Source organism: Ips typographus, linkage group LG9 (assembly GCF_016097725.1).
Source record: "Ips typographus isolate SLU linkage group LG9, UJ_Ityp_2.0, whole genome shotgun sequence".
Classification (NCBI taxonomy): Eukaryota; Metazoa; Arthropoda; class Insecta; order Coleoptera; family Curculionidae; genus Ips; species Ips typographus.
In genome coordinates this window covers 6446327-6464307 of record NC_138430.1, presented here as the reverse complement: position 1 = coordinate 6464307, position 17981 = coordinate 6446327, and the positions used below count along the sequence as shown (strand labels likewise).

Genomic DNA, 17981 nt, shown 5'->3' with positions numbered 1-17981 from the left:
GAGGAGCTTTCACATGTGGACAAAAAAACTACAATTTTTATTTACATGATTTATTAACAATTTCCATTAAACTAGCAATTTTGGTCTGGCTTTGTAACTGTTCAATCAGTTCATGTAGGTCCTGTCCATTCTCTAAGAATCCTTGCAAATTATGATAATGCACTCCCTTCAATCTATGATCAGTAATCCTGTCTTGATTAAAATTGTAAGTGCGTATTTTTTCGTTTCTATTATTTGATCTGACTTGACTGCGTTTGGACGCAACCATTTCAGCCATTTGTGAGTCCAACTCTTTCTGGTAGAGTAACGCGCGCAGTTTATTCATCGCCAATTTCCGATTCTTAAGTTGGGACCTGTCAATTTGACAATCAACCATTATGTTGGTTGGAAGATGTACAATTCTAACCGCCGAGTCAGTTGTGTTAACGTGTTGACCGCCTGCACCTGATGATCTGTAAATAAAAATATTAAATTAAAGTAACATATTATGATTTTTTTACCTTTTAGTCTCAATCTTCAAGTCTTTGGGATCAATTTTTATGTCGATTTCACTAGGTTGAGGTAGTGCAGTAACTGATACAGTGCTAGTGTGAACCCGGCCTGCTTTTTCTGTTGCTGGGACCCTTTGCACTCTATGAACTCCTCCTTCATACTTTAAGTACTTGTACACATCATGACCTTCCACTTGAATACTGCCGTGACGTAGGCCCCCCATCTCTGAGGTCAAATATTCAATAATTTCAAACTGCCATCCTATAATAATTCATTGGGACATTTAATTTTCCTTCAATACCTTTGCTACAGACTTACCTTTATTTGAATTTGAAATAAAGCTGCAATACATGGCAAACATTTCTTTAGCAAACAGCATTGCTTCTTGACCTCCTACTCCTGCTGTTACCTCCAAAATGATGGACTGAAATGAGTCCTCACGATCATCAGGCACCAACTTGTCTATTAAAACTTGATCTAAATGGTCCAGTTTGCCTTCAAGTTCTTTTCTTTCATCTTTAGCCAGCTGGGACATATCAGCGTCTTCTGAATTAATTAATTCCTTTAAACTTGAAATATTTGCTAGGATATCTGTTCTTGCAGTCAGTATATCAGCAAGGGGCCCCAGCTCCACCAATTTAGGATTTGTGGCATAGTTTTGACTCTTAACCAGCTCAGTATAGTCAGAATGCAACTTGTTAATATAGTCCTTAAGAGAATCAGTAATATCTTGACTGAGTTTTAAAGAGGTGGTGCAATAATAGCAAGGAGGTGTGTAACTGCAATTGAAATTGCCATATCTACCGTACTTACTAATGTATGGTCTAATATAAGATGAAACTCTTAAGGGTATTTTAATAAAAAACATACTTATCACACACTAAAACAACATCAAATATCAATTTAATGTATTTAAACACAAATATGCAAACAATTTTCTAGAATTAATTTTGTAACCAAAACAAACGAACAGCTGATTGTCACAATCAGTTTCAAGATTGAAGCTGAGCTGGGTCAGTTCGGAATATCACATGACCTCTTTAACTTCAACTGTAGTAAATATCACATGATGTGGCAATGGTTCGTTTAATCTTAACTCAACTTAGTTCCAGGTTCCAGAGAAGTAATTCGCTCAATGAACTCTCGACTTGTTGAGTAATAGTTACATGCTCCTTGAATAATAATTGAAATTAATCTAAAACAGAAATCTTGACACATGGTGAAAGCGCTATGTATATTTTCTATACATAAACATTTCAAGATTTATTTTTGTCAGTATTGGTATTTATCAAAAAAAAAATTACCAAGGAGTCGTAAAGTTTGCCTACTCCTCTAGTTTACTTTCAGCCTATTATAAAATTATAAATGTGGAATATGCAGGGTGAGAGCAAAACACGTGGGTATTACGTTCCACCCCCGTAATACAAGGGTTACTAAAGGCCTCATTAATTAGTTTGAGGTTCGTTAAACAGAAAAATCCACTCCCACTCGCCTTTAACCGTTTTTTTGACGGTTCAATCGTGCAATTACCGTATCATTTTTTGAGGACATTTATTTTTGTGGTGGGAAACAGGTGGGCAGCCCGTGTAAAGGTGATTAACGATCATACATGTATGAAATAATTTATTTAGTTGTAATTTTTGTCCTTTATAACGTGAAACTACTCACATAAGTTTTTTTGCGGTGGTGCTCTCAATTTGACAGAGTTTTATGATAACTTAATTAAAAAACTATATTTCAGTTATTGGAAAATCCATTTTGGAGATTCTAAACGAAACTGGCAAGCGCAAAATGATCCGTCAACGTACACGCGACATCGTCCCCGACTTTCATTCAGTTGCGCTCAAGATTTCCCGCTTTTCGCGTCGTTCCCGTTTTGCGCTTCTATACATCGTCAATTACAACTACAAACGCGGATTACAATAAGTTTTTATTTCAGTCATTTATTTCCCTTTTAATTAAGGGTAAAAAGTGTGTGCGTGCCGGTTACACTACCCCCATACGTAGAATTACTGTAAAATACCGCACACCCTGTAAAACTAATTCGCAACATACAAATGTAATAATAAATGTCAATTACTCTGTAGATTTAAGTGACTCAGATGAGTGTTATGATGTCACTTTACTTTTTCAAATAAAGGTAATGAATCGGTTTTGCTACATAAATTGGACAATTTAGAGATAGGGATGTTGGTGGATCGGTTTTAGTGTAAAAGTGCGTAAAATTGTTTCTGGTTGGTTATTGGATGGTGCACACCTGCTCTGGATTTCAGGTAAAGTAAATATTAATTTGCGTGCAAAGCTTATTTATCTATATTTATTACATGTAGTGTATTGACTCTCTGATTCATAACATGCTCCAGTTTGGTCAAAACTTTTTAGTGCACAGTACCTAAGTGCTAAGCCATCCCTGATCAGTTTAATTGAATTATAATTATCGAGATAAAATACGACGTTTTATGACAAATGGTGTTCAGAGCTAATCTAAACCATATCCATACAACACCACGAATTATAGAGTTTTCAATAAATCACCCGACAAAAAATTGATGCAAAATATTTATAGTAATCCCTGTAATATTTGATAATGTCACCTACCTATATGACAAACAATTTAAATTTTATAGGTTATCCAACTTGTCATAATAATACCAATAAAATGTGAATTAAATCAATTTAGTGACATTTTTCGTTAGGATGGCGCTCCCACTCAGTTGTTCCCCCAAAGTGAGCCAGGTGCTAGAGCAATGTCCCTTGGTGGACGCGGTGGCCACCAATTTGCTGGCTCCCGTCAAAACGCAACGGCAAATTTGGGAGAATTCCATGTTGGAAGACGATCCGAACGCAAATTGTGCGGTGGCGCCCGAACCAAAAGAAAGGGGTCCTAGATGGGGACCGCAACACAAAGGGGCGCAGGAATTAGCTAATTTATACAGTCAGGGTATGTGTTTTTTTTACACTAACTGCCCTACTTTTCTGACAAAATAAAACAAGAAAAAACCAGATAAAACAGTCTAGAGGTACGTACAGTATCTGGTTTTAAACTGGCTTTTACAGGCTTTTTTTATTAACATTAATGAACACTGATAATAATGATACTTCTCCCTCCAACCAACTCAAGTCTTATCTATGATAATTAAAAGAATCAACAAATCTCTACACCACATAAAACATATTAGAAACCAGTTTGTGCAGTCAAAATTGGCAGGATTAAGCAATTTCAGCTTGGCGCGTATACTATCTCGCGGTTTGAATGAAATTCCTCTCAGCTATATATTATTATGTTTTTGACAGCGATTTAGTAAATTTAAACTTTCTGGGAAAATTAATTCATAATATACACAAGTCTGTTTTTTACCTTACTCTATATACCATTTAAACTATACGAAGGACGTTTTGCGGTATACGTGAGACCAAATCCAGATGTCATCTAATAAGTTATTCATGACCGTTAAAACGATCTACCTTCTAATAAAATGTTTACTTACACTATGTCCCACTTTTATGTGATTATATCCATGATACAGGAACTAAACGCTATAATTCGTATTAATTGCAGGAAAAAGAATCCAGGAATGGATCTGCGTGGTCATCTGTCTCACTCTTATGGCTGTGAATTTCGTGTTCATCCTGTCTCATATAAGACTGGAAATACTGAGCGCCATTTTGGTGGCGGCTTTTTTCGGCATTTTGACCGCCGACTTTTCCTCGGGGCTCGTTCATTGGGCCGCCGACACCTGGGGCTCTGTTGAACTGCCAATTATAGGCAAAGTAAGTACCTTCAGTTAGTTCTTTTCACATATTGGTTGCAAATACAGGTAAACCCCAGACAGGAGAAGTAATATGACGGTTTTTATTAAAAAAAATTCGAATAAAACTCACCTTGGCTATTAAAACAGTCTGTATGCAGCCACAGTGCAAATTTAATTAACTTTTTTTAATAATTATCGCAAAAACGCGTGAAAATTAATCAAATTAAAATGACAGACACCACCGGTTGTCACTGTCAATCGGACTTTTGCTTCAGAGTCAATGAAATGACAACGTGATCATAGATAGTCTATACACTTGTTTAAGAACAACTTAAACCAGCTTAAACCTTCTCCTGTATAGAATTACATGAAGTAACGTTCAGCTTACATGAATAGCAATTAAACAGAACGGCTCATCGATCATGGATTACCATAAAATCTGCAGGGGTGCGGGGAGGGTTAAAAAAAAGTCGATATGTCACAACCTTTAACCCACTCTCTTTCTAATTCTATTTTTACGGTTTACGAGTGCACGAAATGTGCTCTTTCTTTATTGAAGAGGGTGTGTTTCGCGTACAATCTAGATTATATAGGTGGGATGAGGGTCAATTTCTCCCCTTCAGTCTAAAAATACACTTTTTATGTACATTCCTATGTATTACTAAGATTAGTTCTCTATCACTCATTAAACAAAAGGTGTTATATTTTTCTTATTAATAATTTTTATAGAATTTTCTTCGTCCATTCCGCGAGCATCACATCGATCCTACCTCAATCACTCGTCATGATTTCATCGAAACAAACGGGGACAACTTCATGGTGACCATTCCATTCCTAGGTCGTATGGTCTGGGATTTTGTCGTCCTCACCGAGAACGACGTTCAGAAAAAATTCATCTGGAACTGTTACGTATTCTTATTGGCCATTTTTGTTGCCATGACCAATCAGGTTCTACTAATACTCTCAGAAATCACCAATTTTCTACTATTTTGTTGCAGATTCACAAATGGTCTCACACCTATTTTGGATTACCCGCGTGGGTGGTGTTCCTTCAAGAATATCACGTGATCCTTCCGCGTCGTCACCATAGGATACATCACGTGGCGCCTCACGAGACCTACTTTTGCATCACTACCGGCTGGTTAAACTGGCCGTTGGAGAAGTTAAGATTTTGGAGCGTTTTGGAGTACCTTATCGAGGCTACTACCGGTTACAAAGCCCGGGCGGACGATTTGAAATGGGCGGAAAAACGGAAATAGTCTATACAGATTTTTTTAGAAGTGAATATTATTAGTTTATATGTCAATTTGACTCTTTTTATATATTAAATGTCCAACTTTTTGTAAGTGTATTGTTATATCCTTTGAGGGTGTACATTCAATTCTTAATGCCTTAAAAATTGCAAAACATTTTTCCTAAAATAAGCAAATTACTATTTTTGCTAGAGACGCTGTGTAGATGATTCAAAATCAATATAAAAGTCAATTTTCTTGTGATACTATGTGTATAGTCTATAACGTTTGTAAACCAAATTTGCTAAAATTTACTAGTTCATGCATAGAATATTAAAATTCTAGATTAAATCAGAAACTGTTAAAGCGCACTTATAAATTCTCTCTAAAAAGCACAAATATAATCAACATTCGACCCACACACTTTAATTTTTATTACTAGCTTGTAATTATTATTATAATTAAGTAAAGATTGTTGTTAAAGATGTCTTTTTAAATAAAAGTTTGTTTCTACCACTTTAATTAAATAGACATTTTTATTGCTTCTTCTCTTTAAAGCGAGTGTTTTTAAATAAATACAAAGACTGCCTTATGTTGAAAGCAGTAAAATGTAATCACAAATTAGACAGAGGTTTCCTCAAAGATTGCGTCTAAAATGTAAAGAAAGCCAAACAAATGTTTAATCTTTATTAGGATAATGGCTGAGCACTAATTGATTTTCCACTAATGATACAATCCGATTACTTCTTTTGTTTGTATTAATGCTTTTAATAAGGTCTGACCGAATTACCTTCTAGAAGTTAACTTTCAGTAAACTTCTTGAGTATAAGGAAAATTGCCTTTCTCCTCGTTATTATTACTATTGTATGAGAAAACAAGTCAATAGATCGAAACGTTTTCTAAGCGATTTTCATTGTAAGACATCAACGTGTCCTTCGATAGTTACTCACCCTAGATCGCGTGCCAATATCCACAAACTGGAAGCAAACAATCCAGGCTTGCTGTCGCCGTACAACATTTTATGCTTAAGTTGATAGCAAAATTACAAGGGCTTGCCATACCTTCATGGTACGAATTCCCACATATTAAGTTTTATTGGCAAATTCGGTATAAAACTTAAATTGAAAAAAATGAACATTTTTTGCATTGGACGCTTATCAATAATGCCATTTACAAACTGTTATTTCGTCCTCGTTTAATTATAAATGAATATTATCGTCAAATAGATTCAAGTAGCTCCTTTAATAATGTATAATCAATACTGTTGTTCTACTCTTTTTAATGTAACCACAACAAAAAATTCACAAATATCTTGAATCTTGTCTCTGCTTGAATCATCATATTGCTATAAATGTTTTACATTAATTACCGATTTTAAGCAGGTAGCTTTAAAAGGTTGTTGTTTTTAAGTAAAAAAAAATATTTTAAAACAATTCTTAACATTCGGTAACTCCTTATAGCAAAACATTTATAATAATAAAAACGTTTCTCTATAAGAATAGGACTTGTTTGCAAATTATTTTACTATGCAACCAGAAATACAACAGGCTTACCCCCCCAGCTCTATGAAATAATTGACATTTTACAGCTAGCTTTTGACAATTAGACAAATTGACTTTTGACAGATGTTTATGTTGTGTTGATAAGATTTGTTCTTAAAATAATGGACAATAATTACTAACAAAAGTATTTAAATGTTACCTGGAAATCACCTAATTTCCAGCAACATAATGAATTAATACCTATAAAATTAATTAACTACCGGGTTTAGTTTTTTTTTTTGGAACTAGTGACTGGAAAACCATACAAAATGTTCAACAGCACCTCTTTATATGAAAAACGGCCCCTGAAGAAGCAAAGAATTGGCCCCCCTGATGTGTACCCGCAGGAACCCAAGCAGAAAGAGGACGAGTTGACGAGCCTCAATGTTAAACATGGATTTCCCACCATGAACCATTTGAATGATGAATTTGGCACTGCTAAAAACTGTAATGTTACAGCCAGCAAAGTGAGCCAAATCTAACCCTGGGGTAGTTTCCACAGTCTTAACAGCTAAATTTTAGGTTGGTGAATACTTCAATGCTGTAGTAACTCTCAAAGAAGGGCTGAGTTCAATGCCAGAATCAGGGAGAAAGAGGCAACAAATCAACCCTAAAGATAACTTTTGGCAAGCTACAGTACGTACAAAGAACCACATTGAGGCGTGGTTTAAAGACCTGTCAGGCAACAAGCCTCTGATGATATTGTCTAAGAAAGCTCCTAATTTTAATAAAAAAGAGGAAATATTTATGATGTTGACTGAGTATCAAGTGCCAATGTTGAGGGCTGCCTGGTTTATCAAATTAAGTTCAGCCTATACTGTTGCAGTTTCAGAAGCTAAAATTAAAAAAAGGCAAATGTCTGACCCTACAACAGGTAGCTAGATGTTATTTTGTGGTTTGGTTTTTGTTATGTTTAATTTCAGAGTGGACTGGTACTCTTTTGAAATTTCTGAAAGACCAAATACCCAAACTGCAGGAGTATTACTGTCAAAGTGAAAAATTACCACCTCCAAACACACCACTAACTACTTTGGCTAATTTTGAAACTGAACAAAAATTAGCACTGAGACATTGGACTTATTGCTGTAGATTGTTAAAGTATATGTATGAGGAAGGTTTGATTGACAGACAGGAGGTTCTAGTGTGGATTATAGATTTAATGGAAAAATATGACAAATGCAAAACCCAACCTCATGATGATGGTTTATTAAGGTTGTTTTTGCCATTAGCTTTACAGTATTTAGGTTAGTTTCTTGTTCATTGCAAATACCAGATTAGCAACACTCAGTTTCTTTAGATGAATTTGTGCAGTCTGAACTGTTGTCCAGGAGACTAGCCAATTTTTGCACCAAAAAACTTAATTTCTTGATGAATAGTGTGGCTGAGTCCAGTTTAATGACATCACCATCAGGTGAAATTAAGACAGAACAGAAGGAGGGCGACAAAGAGGTCAAGAAGGATGGTGTACCATCTAATCCAATGCAGAATAATATAGCTGAGTATCAGAGTTGTCCTCATCATAGAGATATAGGTAATTGTTTTTAAATTCGTCTTTAAATAGTATAGTTAAGGGTTAACTGTTTTGCTGACTGGCTTAATGCTAAATATAGCATTTGAAGAAATCTTAGCACAGTTCATACAGTTTGTGATTAGTCAAAAAAGCAGCTGTTTGATGTTTTAACAATCCTTGTTCTAGACAATTTAAACTGTAAAAAATCATATCAAAGAGCTTCAGTTGCAATTAACAAACATTATACTTCACTAATACAAAACACTTAACTTCCCATTTGTTCCAGTAATTGAATTGAGCACAATCATACACACAATTATCCTGGAATGTCCCACCTCTTTGGTATGGTGTTCTGCCGGTGTTGGAACGCCCTGGCACGGATCACCATTGGACCATCTGCCTTTATGTATTTTTTAATCTTAGAATTTTAAATTGCCAATTTAGCAAACAAAATGACTTTACAGCTCCTTCTTCTCTACCTTTACCGGCTAGGTGTGACACTAATTCCTACTTAAAACAAGTGAAACAAGCTGAACGGACAATTAAAGAGAGAAGTAAAAGGTCTGAAGGAAAATGGTGTATTGATAAATTTCAAACTAGCAGTGCAGGTGTTTGTCTAGTTTTTGTTTGGTTTCTGGGGGTTTTTAAGCAAATTGTGGTTTAGGTACAGTCACTACAAGAGTTTTGGCAGCATTGGACGCCTTGGACCGGCATAGATTTGATAAAATGGATTCAACCAATTCTCTGGACACTTTATATACCAAGGTAAGTTGGAAATAAAAAATAATTTATTTTGAAGTTGCCAATAAAGTGAAAAATTGTATTTGCATTATTACTTGAAAGAAATTGGAGCAAAAACTTTGATGTCTCGAGGTTTCAATTTATTTGATTTATATTAATCAAACTAATAACATCAATTCCGCCAGTATCAATCATATTTCTGTGTAGATTTTTACTGGTTTGGGAGATCAAGAAAACGCCATAGTAAAACTGTTGTGCGAATGGGCCGTATCTCCTGAACGTACGGGGGAACATCGTGCTTTGGCTGTTGCCGCGCTTTTAGGTTGGTTTTTATCACTTTTTTTTTGGCTAGTTTATTTTAACATTAATACGTACAGATCGAAGACAGTCTGACACAAATCCTTCAGAGAGTCAAGAAACTACAACAGGCGATGACAAGGATAGTAACAGTTCGTTGCCAGGTGGACCGCCCATGTTTCAGTCGTTGCTTATGAAGTTCTTGGACGTGGACGCTCCAATTCCTGGACCGGATGATTCTCCTCAGGTATTAGCATTTTTAAAAGCTACAACTTTAATGTTAACAGTTTAATTACAGAAAAAGACGGCCTTTTCAAACTTGGTGCATTTATTCGCCGAATTAATCAGACGTGACGTATTCTCCCATGACGCTTATATGTGCACTTTGATCGCTAGAGGTGATTTGATTGGACATGAGGACAATTCTGACACCATTACACATCACCACAAGACTGAGGTTAGTTAACTTCTGGCTTTATTTTGCTAAAGTGATAAATGGTTTTATGTTACAGCCTATGGATTATGACGATGCTGATGTGGACAATGATCTGGATAAAATCCTACAAAACATCAAAGAGGATCAACAGAACTCAATGGACATTCCGGACAGTCCGAAGGAACACGACCACCCTCATCATCCCCACGTGCCCAATATGGGCCACGTAGCAATGGAAACAGGACATGGAGATCACAGGGTGAGTTGAGCTATAGTTCAGTGACTTTTGATTAAATGTGATATTGATTGATTGACAATAACACTTCTAGAAGCTTCTGGCACTTTTTAGAAGGTTCTCAATAGCATTTAGAAGTTTATGGAGATTTTAAAATGGTCATAAGTTTAAGACAGTTGTAGAGGGCTCTAAAATTTGTCAGAAAGTTCTTAGTAACATTTAGAAGTTTATGGGACTCTCAAAATGGTTTTAGAGGCCTGTGGCTTATTAAAACAGTTCTGGGAAAGTATTAAGACAGTTGTAGGGGGCTCTGAAACTTGTCAGAAAGTTCTAATTCTCATTTAGAGGAGGTTGACACATTCAAAACCATTCTAGAAACCTCTGACAATTTAAAACAACTCTGGGAAGCTTTAAGGCCTCTGGCACTTTTTAGGAGGTTCTCAATAGCATTTAGAAGTTTATGGAAATTTTAAAATGGTCATAATTTTAAGACAGTTGTAGAGGGCTCTAAAATTTGTCAGAAAGTTCTTAGTAGCATTTAGAAGTTTATGGGACTCTCAAAATGGTTTTAGAGGCCTGTGGCTTATTAAAACAGTTCTGGGAAAGCTTAAGACAGGTGTGGGGGGCTCTGAAACTTGTCAGAAAGTTCTAAGTATCATTTAGAGGAGTTTGACACATTCAAAACCATCCTAGAGGGCTCTGGCAATTTAAAACAACTCTGGGAAGCTTTAAGGCCTCTGGCACTTTTTAGAAGCTTCTCAATAGCATTTAGAGGCCTCTGACAATTTAAAACAAGTTTGGGAAGGTTTAAGACACTTGTGGAAGCTTCTGACACTTTTTTGAAGTTAAAAGAACAGAGATTATTATAGTTAATATTTTTAGATAAAAGCCTCACGACATTTTCTCTACACCACCCATTTTCCATTGAGTCAAGATGACCCGTTCAGTCAACATGACTGCAATCAAAGACACATTTTGCTGTACGGAGTGGGTAAAGTTAGAGACGAGGCTAGACACACCGTCAAAAAAATGTCGAAAGAAATTTGCAAGTTATTTTCCAAAAAGTTCAGTGTTGACGTTGCCGAGGGAGGAAAGGTGCGTTTTGATTACTTTTTTTATCACGTCAAATAGAATTTACTTGTAAAATAGGTAAAGAAACACTCAAGGAATGAGTTCAACTTCGAGGCGACCACGCAAAAGTGTCAAAGTTTGAGTTATTTCGATCAGCACGTGGTTACGTGGCAGTGCAGCGTTACAGTGATCGAAATGCTCAATTCGTTTGCCACTGCCAACTCGAATTATTTGCCCGTGCAAGAACACGTCGCATTTTTGTTTGATCTAATGGAGCTTGCTTTAAACATTTACGGTCTTATTGATGTTTGTATACAAATTCTGAAGGTTAGTTTTACACCACTTGCTTGTATTATGTAATATGTCTGGATTTCACAAGGAATTACCTGAAGTTGAAACTCAACTGCACAATAAAGGTTCGATTCTGAGCAGGAACTATACTACAGGACTTAGCCTATACATTGTGGGTGTGTTAAGGAGATACCATTGCTGTTTATTGCGTATGTTTTCCCCTAACCACTTGTTATTGGTTATACAGTTTTTTTTCAGTATCTCCAGAACAAACTTCAGCAGTATTTGAAGGATTGTGCAAGGTGGTAAAACACGTGACCAATCCAGGCGATTGCAGTTCAGCAGAGCGATGCATTTTGGCTCATTTGTTTGATCTGTACTCGTCCTGTAGCCTGCTCAAATCGAAGCCGCACGCTGTTGAACCTTTCAGCAACGCTTACCCTAAAATCAAACAAGCTTTGTACAGCAGTTTGGTACTGCAACCTGCTTGCAGTACGTACGTGTTCAATCCGCAGTTTATGCAGGACGTGTTTAAGAATCCGCGCAGGATTGGACGAGTTGAAACCACGTGGGCTAAACAGTTGAACGAGAGTGCCAGTAACCGGTAAAAGCTTTGTTTAAACACTGTGCTAATTTGAATGCGCCTATGCTTGATTTCAGGTACTCATTTGTGTGCAACGCCATAATAAGGGTGTGTTGCAAGGATCCGGACAGTGACAGAATTAACGATAATGAACGACTGAACGATTTGGCAATTTTATGCGCTGAAATCACGGCTTGTTGCAATTCGTTAGCTTCGGAATGGCTGGCCGTATTATTAGGGTTGTGCAACCCGACATCGCCCACTGAATATTACAAAGACGTTTTGAATGAGATTAAAATTGAGGTGAACTTCCAGCGGTGCTTTTGAAGTTTTTTCTAATAAATTTTTTGAACAGGATGTCAGTATCCATAATTCCCTTGCAGTTTTCACTTGCATACTAATTGCCAGACATTGTTTCTCTTTAGAAGATTTTGTAAGAACTGTGGCTCTTCCAAGTTTACTTAAGGTGAGTTTTTGTGATTTTTTCCTAAAAAACTGATTAATCTTGAAATTTGTGTTTTTAAGGTAAAATCATCAGATTCGGCATCGGGTTTGGCCGAAGCGGGTATGCGTCTTACTTGCCATTTGCTTTTGAGACTATTCAGAACCGCCGAAGGACCTCAACCAGGCTTGTATTCCGTCGGATCTCCTCCACTGACCTCCCCCAGGTTACCTCTGGGAGTTCGGTTGAGTTGCGATAGGCATTTGCTGGCTGCGGCCCACCGCAACATAGACGTCGGTAAGTTACTATTATTCATTTTCTTAATAACTTTTAAAACAAACAAAAATACTCAAATAGGTCCAGTTTTGGCAGTCTTGAAGGCTGTGTTGATAGTGGGCGATGCCACAGCCAAACAAGGTACCGAACCCAGTTTATCCAACATTTTGGGTACTAGCGACCTACACAGCGGTATTGACGGCCCCAATTTAGATCTTCCGTAAGTTTTTTCCGCATGTTTTACCTAATTGTGACCTTTAACCAATGCAGTGACTTGTGTTTGTCTACCTTAAACCAGTTAATTGACCGTTCAACAAGTTTAAGTTGGGCAAACATGTATTTGATTTTTTTGTTTGTGTTATTCGTTTGAAGTTTTGTTTTATTTTATTTTTTGATTGACCTTCCTGTCTCCAGGGTGGTTAACATGGACGTATGCGGCACCCGGACTGCGCATAGGTTTGTCAATTATTTCGATTTTACCCAATTTCATTTCCGAATATTATTATGTCTTTGCTCACGGTCCGCTTGGCGCTTTTCGTGTTTTTTTTTTTAATTGTTTTCGTTTCAGTTCTCATCCAACCTCACACCCTTATTTTCCTTGCCTACTTTTCACTTAGTCACATGTGTTACAACTAAACAATTGCACTTACTGTTTTAAACATCAAATAAACTGCTCACAGAAAAGATGGATACAGCATTTTTAACCGACAATATCTTCGAAATGGCTTAGCCGAAATTAATGAATAAAAAAGGTTTTAAACAACCGTTTTTTTTGTAAAATTAGATCCAATGATTCATTTTGACTCACAGTGGTGTCTTCACCGATATACAGAGTAAAGAAAAACGTGCTGCAACATTCTTGAATTTCAATTCAGGGTATTTGATAGTTGGGTTAATTTTAGATATTTTTTTTGTGTCATATAATGAGTTTGGTTGATATTTTTGAATATGTTTGGGGGTTAATGACGGTCCTGATTCTAGAAGAAACGCCCTTTTTGTTTATTAAATTCGCCTAAGGTATTTTGGAGATACAGGGCGCTAAAAATTACCAAAAATTATGTTGTATTGATCTTTTCCGCGAGCAGTTTATTTAAAATGCTTAATAAGTTATTATTAATTCTGTCAGTAAGGGGGGCATTAAACTAGCTTTTAAATGTTAATAAAGCTTGGAACATTTAGCTGAAACCTCTATGAGATTTTTCACTGTCACTGTATAGTATAATGTTTATAAATTGTGGCTTTTATAACTTTCACACTTTTGTTTAATACACAAGACTAACGGTCATTGCTTGCGTCATCATTTCCCTCACATTCTACTCATTCAATGCCCTAAGCAATCTTTGTATATACCAGTCAGTGTCGCATAGTAAATGTATAACACCAGTTCCTATTTGTTCCCACTGTTTTTTGTTAACATATCTCCTGCAGACGAGAGACTTTTATTTTTTATGTGCATTTACGTGTAACTGTTCGTTATAACTTATTTTTTCCGTTTGTGTCTGTGTGTGTGTTTGTTGAAACCGGTTGATGGTTTAAGTGCTAAAATGTTTTTGTAACTGAACACTCTCAGATTTGTAACAGAAAATGATTGGGGTGACTAAAGCCAAAACTTTTTAAAATTCAAAAATGATAATAGTGTTCAGTTCAGCTGGGAGAAAGCTTCAGTCAAATAAACTTAATGAGTGAACGAAATTTTTTAGGCAATTAAGCAGCGGTAATCCAGAAGCAACTGCTTCTCTTTCGGCATTCGCCAATCACGTGCTACGAGAAATTTGTTCACAGCAATGGGTTTTAGACAGGTAAACTGAATTATCATTGTTATTGCAATTGAAACACCCAAAAATTACAATCTTAAGATGTTTGTGCCATCCCGAGAAACTGTGCGACAGTGATAACTTACTGGACGACTTACTCACTCATTCGCAAGCTCAAAGGTTGCTGCACATGATCTGTTATCCCGAATTGGCAGCCAGTATCGTTGAGTTGGATCAGAAAAGCATGATCAGTCGAATACTGGAGGTGCTAAAGTCACTTTTTTTCTATAAACTTAAAAACTAACGTTCCGTAAACAGAATTTAGAACTTTGGACCCTGCGCATGTCCTGGTTGGACTTGCAACTTATGTTTAAACAATACAGCGCTAACACACCCGAACTGTCTCAGTGGTTGGATACGGTGGCCAAGGCTGCTATCGATGTGTTTCAATTAAACTCTCCTCCGGGACTTAGTCCTAGATCAGAAGAGACCAAAAAATCGGACTCGAAGAGCAAAACTAGTTCTATATGGCTGGTGGCGCCTTTAATTTCCAAACTGTCCGGGGCCATACAAGGGAGAGTTCTTAAAGTAAAATTACCCAACATTTTTATGATTTTTTTTAGTGAATATTCTGGGTGGATTTAGGTTGCCGGTCAAGTTTTAGAAAACGGCGGTTGGCATTGTAAGGATCAGAAAATGACATTGAAAAGAAGCGGCGTCGAGCGGCAAAGTATGCTTACCCATCAACCGTTTCTGAGTTTGGTCTTGACGTGCCTAAAAGGCCAGGAAGAAGGTCAAAAAGAGGGTCTTTTATCGTCTTTACACCAACAGCTCACTCAAGTATGTTATTGTTTTAAAAAAAAAAATGGGTTGATAATAGTAAACCGTTTAGCTAGTGCAACAGGCCAAGGAAGGCAATTTACAAGATTCCTGTCACAGTGACCGAATGTTAGATGGTCTTCAGTTGAGGTTTGCTCTAGTCGGAGGCGTTTTTGAAGTACAAGCATTTGAAATTTATATCAATTTAATGACTAAAAAAAAACAACGTTTTGCAGGCTTTTCAACGCAATAGTTCTGCCACAACAGATTGGGCTTTACTTCTAGTACAACTTGTCACTCATGGTATTATCGATTTACACACAAATAGTGAATTGTTCACTACAGTTATTGACATGTTGGCAACACTGATTCATTCCGCTTTAGCCACTGACACACAGGTCTGATTAAGTAGTTTTTATTATTTTGAACTGGGTTATAATAATAATGTTGTGGAAATAGGACGACGGTAAAAAAATGCACCAGAACTTGATGAAAAAAATCAAAAAAGAAGTCGGCGAGAGACAAAACGTATCACTGATGCATATCAAACAGTTACTGCCCTTACCGCGCATGACCACAGAAATTATCGCTGTGGAACCGGCCGGGTTTACGGACAGTAAAGGAATCAAAATAAGTTTTGATAATGTGGATAAAAAGCACGATTTGCTGGTCAGTTTAGTGTGGTTTTTGTTACTGACAACTTAACGTTTGGTACTTAAAATTTAGATATCAGATAAGCAACGAGTAAGTAGTTGGGATATATTGGAAGGAATGAAAAACCCCCCACCTTTATCCTGGTCATGGTTTGGTGCGGTCAGATTGGAACGGAAACCACTTACAGGCGAAGAAACGCACAGACTTCTCAAGTTTCACACGCACAACTTGCAGAAACCTGCCAGTTACTACACTGAACCTCCACCATTACCGCCTGAAGATTTGGAACCAATTCCTGACAAACCTGTATGGAATTCTTTTAAGACATTTAGAACGTAGAACAATACTTTAAATTTGCAGGATTCAAATTTAAAGGCCGATACGCCGTCCAGTGTAGACCAAAGTCCGGCAGCTTTAGGCAAGGGACGTGGTAAAGGGCAACGGAAACGTAAACCTAAACCTGGTCCCGTTAACGTTGCTCCCTTGGGTTTGGCGCACAATCCCATGGGTCAAACTCAGCCAGGGATGGGTATTGGTGTACAGGCCGGTAATCCTCAAATGGGCCATCCTATGGGTGGTTATGGTCAAAATCCAGGTCACTTAGTGTTTTTCCTGGTATGGATTTTGTAGTAATTGTTATATTTATAGGGATGATACCCGGTCAGCAATATGGCGGCAATCCAAATCAACAATGGTATGGCCAAAATCAGAACCCTCAAGCTGGTTATGGTTACGCACCAATGCCAGGTATTTATTTAAAATTGTGGGAATTTATTTCGGTGTTTATTATGTGCACTTGCAGCAAGTCGATTTGAACGTCCACAACCGAATTCAAAACAGGCCCTGTCCAATCTACTGAGAAATCGACATCCAAGTAATAATTATGGGATGCCGGTGATGCCGAATACTCAGCTGGGGAGTGGTCCTGCACCTGGTTACGGCCAGATGCAGAGGTTTCCTAGACAAGCGATTAGGCAGCCTCATCCTAGTACAATGCAAACAAATCAGGTTGAACGTGAATATTTTAAGCAAAAATGTTGACTTTATTACCTTTTTTTATTAGGGGATATTTCCGAATCAGTACGGCAACATGCAAAACTCAATGGGTAACCAATACGGCAACTTTGGTGGCGGTAATCAAATGATACAGGGCAACATGCAGAACAATCCGCAACTAATTCAAGCCGGTAAATCTTTGTTAATTACTGTTTTAATTTCACTCATTAACTGACTTCAACTATAGCGTCCCAAGGAAATATGTTCGGAGCGCAACAGCAACAGGCGTTCGGACAACCAAGACCGAGTCAGGCTGATTTTCGCCAAATGGGCGGTAATCCCAGGGCGCCATACATGCAGCAAGCTCCTAATGTCACCATGAACACAAATATGGGCGGTATGGGAGGAATGGGGGCTCAAGGTTGGCTCATACTTACTATTAACTGTAAAGCTCTTTTCTAATATTTATTTTGTTTTTGGTCAGGTGGCCCTGCACCTCCATATTCCAGGCCAGGACAAGTGATGCAACCTGGAGTGCAAAATCAACAAACTCCATTCCAAGCCCAACAAAGAATACGCCAGCAGATGATGGTAATGCAACAGCAACAGCAGCAGCAACAACAGCAACAAGGTGGCCCTGGCGTTAATCAACCTAATTCGGCTATGGTTGCGCACATACAACGTCAACAAATGAACCCCCAAGTTTACCATCAACACCAGCCTCCTCCATACAATTTGCAATAGATTCACTGTATATAATATTTTAGATGTATGTTTCATTTAATACAACTGTATCTCCTTAAATGTTTTTGTAAAATAAAAATACAGAGAGTATTAAACAAGGAACTTTATTCTGGTT

General features: G+C 37.2%; 3 protein-coding genes and 1 long non-coding RNA gene across 5 annotated transcripts; 2 read left to right on the top strand and 2 right to left on the bottom strand.

Moving 5' to 3' along the window:
• Positions 1-34: 34 nt before the first annotated feature.
• On the bottom strand, positions 35-1466 carry mRF1 (mitochondrial translation release factor 1). Its single transcript, XM_081987007.1, has 3 exons — positions 811-1466; positions 501-753; positions 35-452 (listed from the first exon to the last, which is right to left on the bottom strand). Exons 1-3 carry the CDS (start codon positions 1358-1360, stop codon positions 38-40), a joined length of 1218 nt encoding a protein of 405 aa, XP_081843133.1. The 5' UTR covers positions 1361-1466; the 3' UTR covers positions 35-37.
• Positions 1467-2102: 636 nt separating this feature from the next.
• LOC145733995 (uncharacterized) lies at positions 2103-4662 on the bottom strand. The gene is made up of 3 exons (XR_014179316.1): positions 4375-4662; positions 3981-4245; positions 2103-3922 (listed from the first exon to the last, which is right to left on the bottom strand). It is a non-coding gene; the product is annotated as an uncharacterized LOC145733995 (long non-coding RNA).
• On the top strand, positions 2624-5585 carry Kua (Plasmanylethanolamine desaturase Kua). The gene is made up of 5 exons (XM_081987014.1): positions 2624-2765; positions 3189-3433; positions 4052-4263; positions 4974-5192; positions 5243-5585. The coding sequence occupies exons 2-5, from the start codon at positions 3190-3192 to the stop codon at positions 5501-5503; spliced, it is 936 nt and encodes a 311-aa protein (XP_081843140.1). The 5' UTR covers positions 2624-2765; position 3189; the 3' UTR covers positions 5504-5585.
• A 1513-nt stretch (positions 5586-7098) lies between these two features.
• On the top strand, positions 7099-17964 carry kto (mediator complex subunit kohtalo). 2 transcript variants are annotated; one of them, XM_081986692.1, is made up of 34 exons: positions 7099-7484; positions 7540-7891; positions 7941-8261; positions 8315-8548; positions 8814-8933; positions 8992-9135; positions 9192-9292; positions 9476-9590; positions 9646-9812; positions 9864-10022; positions 10078-10260; positions 11119-11331; positions 11386-11634; positions 11687-11807; positions 11857-12202; positions 12259-12484; positions 12537-12647; positions 12707-12920; positions 12981-13119; positions 13314-13355; positions 14600-14698; positions 14756-14918; positions 14972-15241; positions 15299-15493; positions 15546-15650; positions 15709-15870; positions 15932-16141; positions 16199-16432; positions 16487-16721; positions 16775-16873; positions 16929-17134; positions 17190-17313; positions 17370-17543; positions 17607-17964. In XM_081986692.1, exons 1-34 carry the CDS (start codon positions 7287-7289, stop codon positions 17864-17866), a joined length of 6291 nt encoding a protein of 2096 aa, XP_081842818.1. In that variant the 5' UTR covers positions 7099-7286; the 3' UTR covers positions 17867-17964. The 2 variants fall into 2 exon arrangements, with proteins under 2 accessions (XP_081842818.1, XP_081842819.1); XM_081986693.1 differs by lacking the exon at positions 13314-13355.
• Positions 17965-17981: the final 17 nt, after the last annotated feature.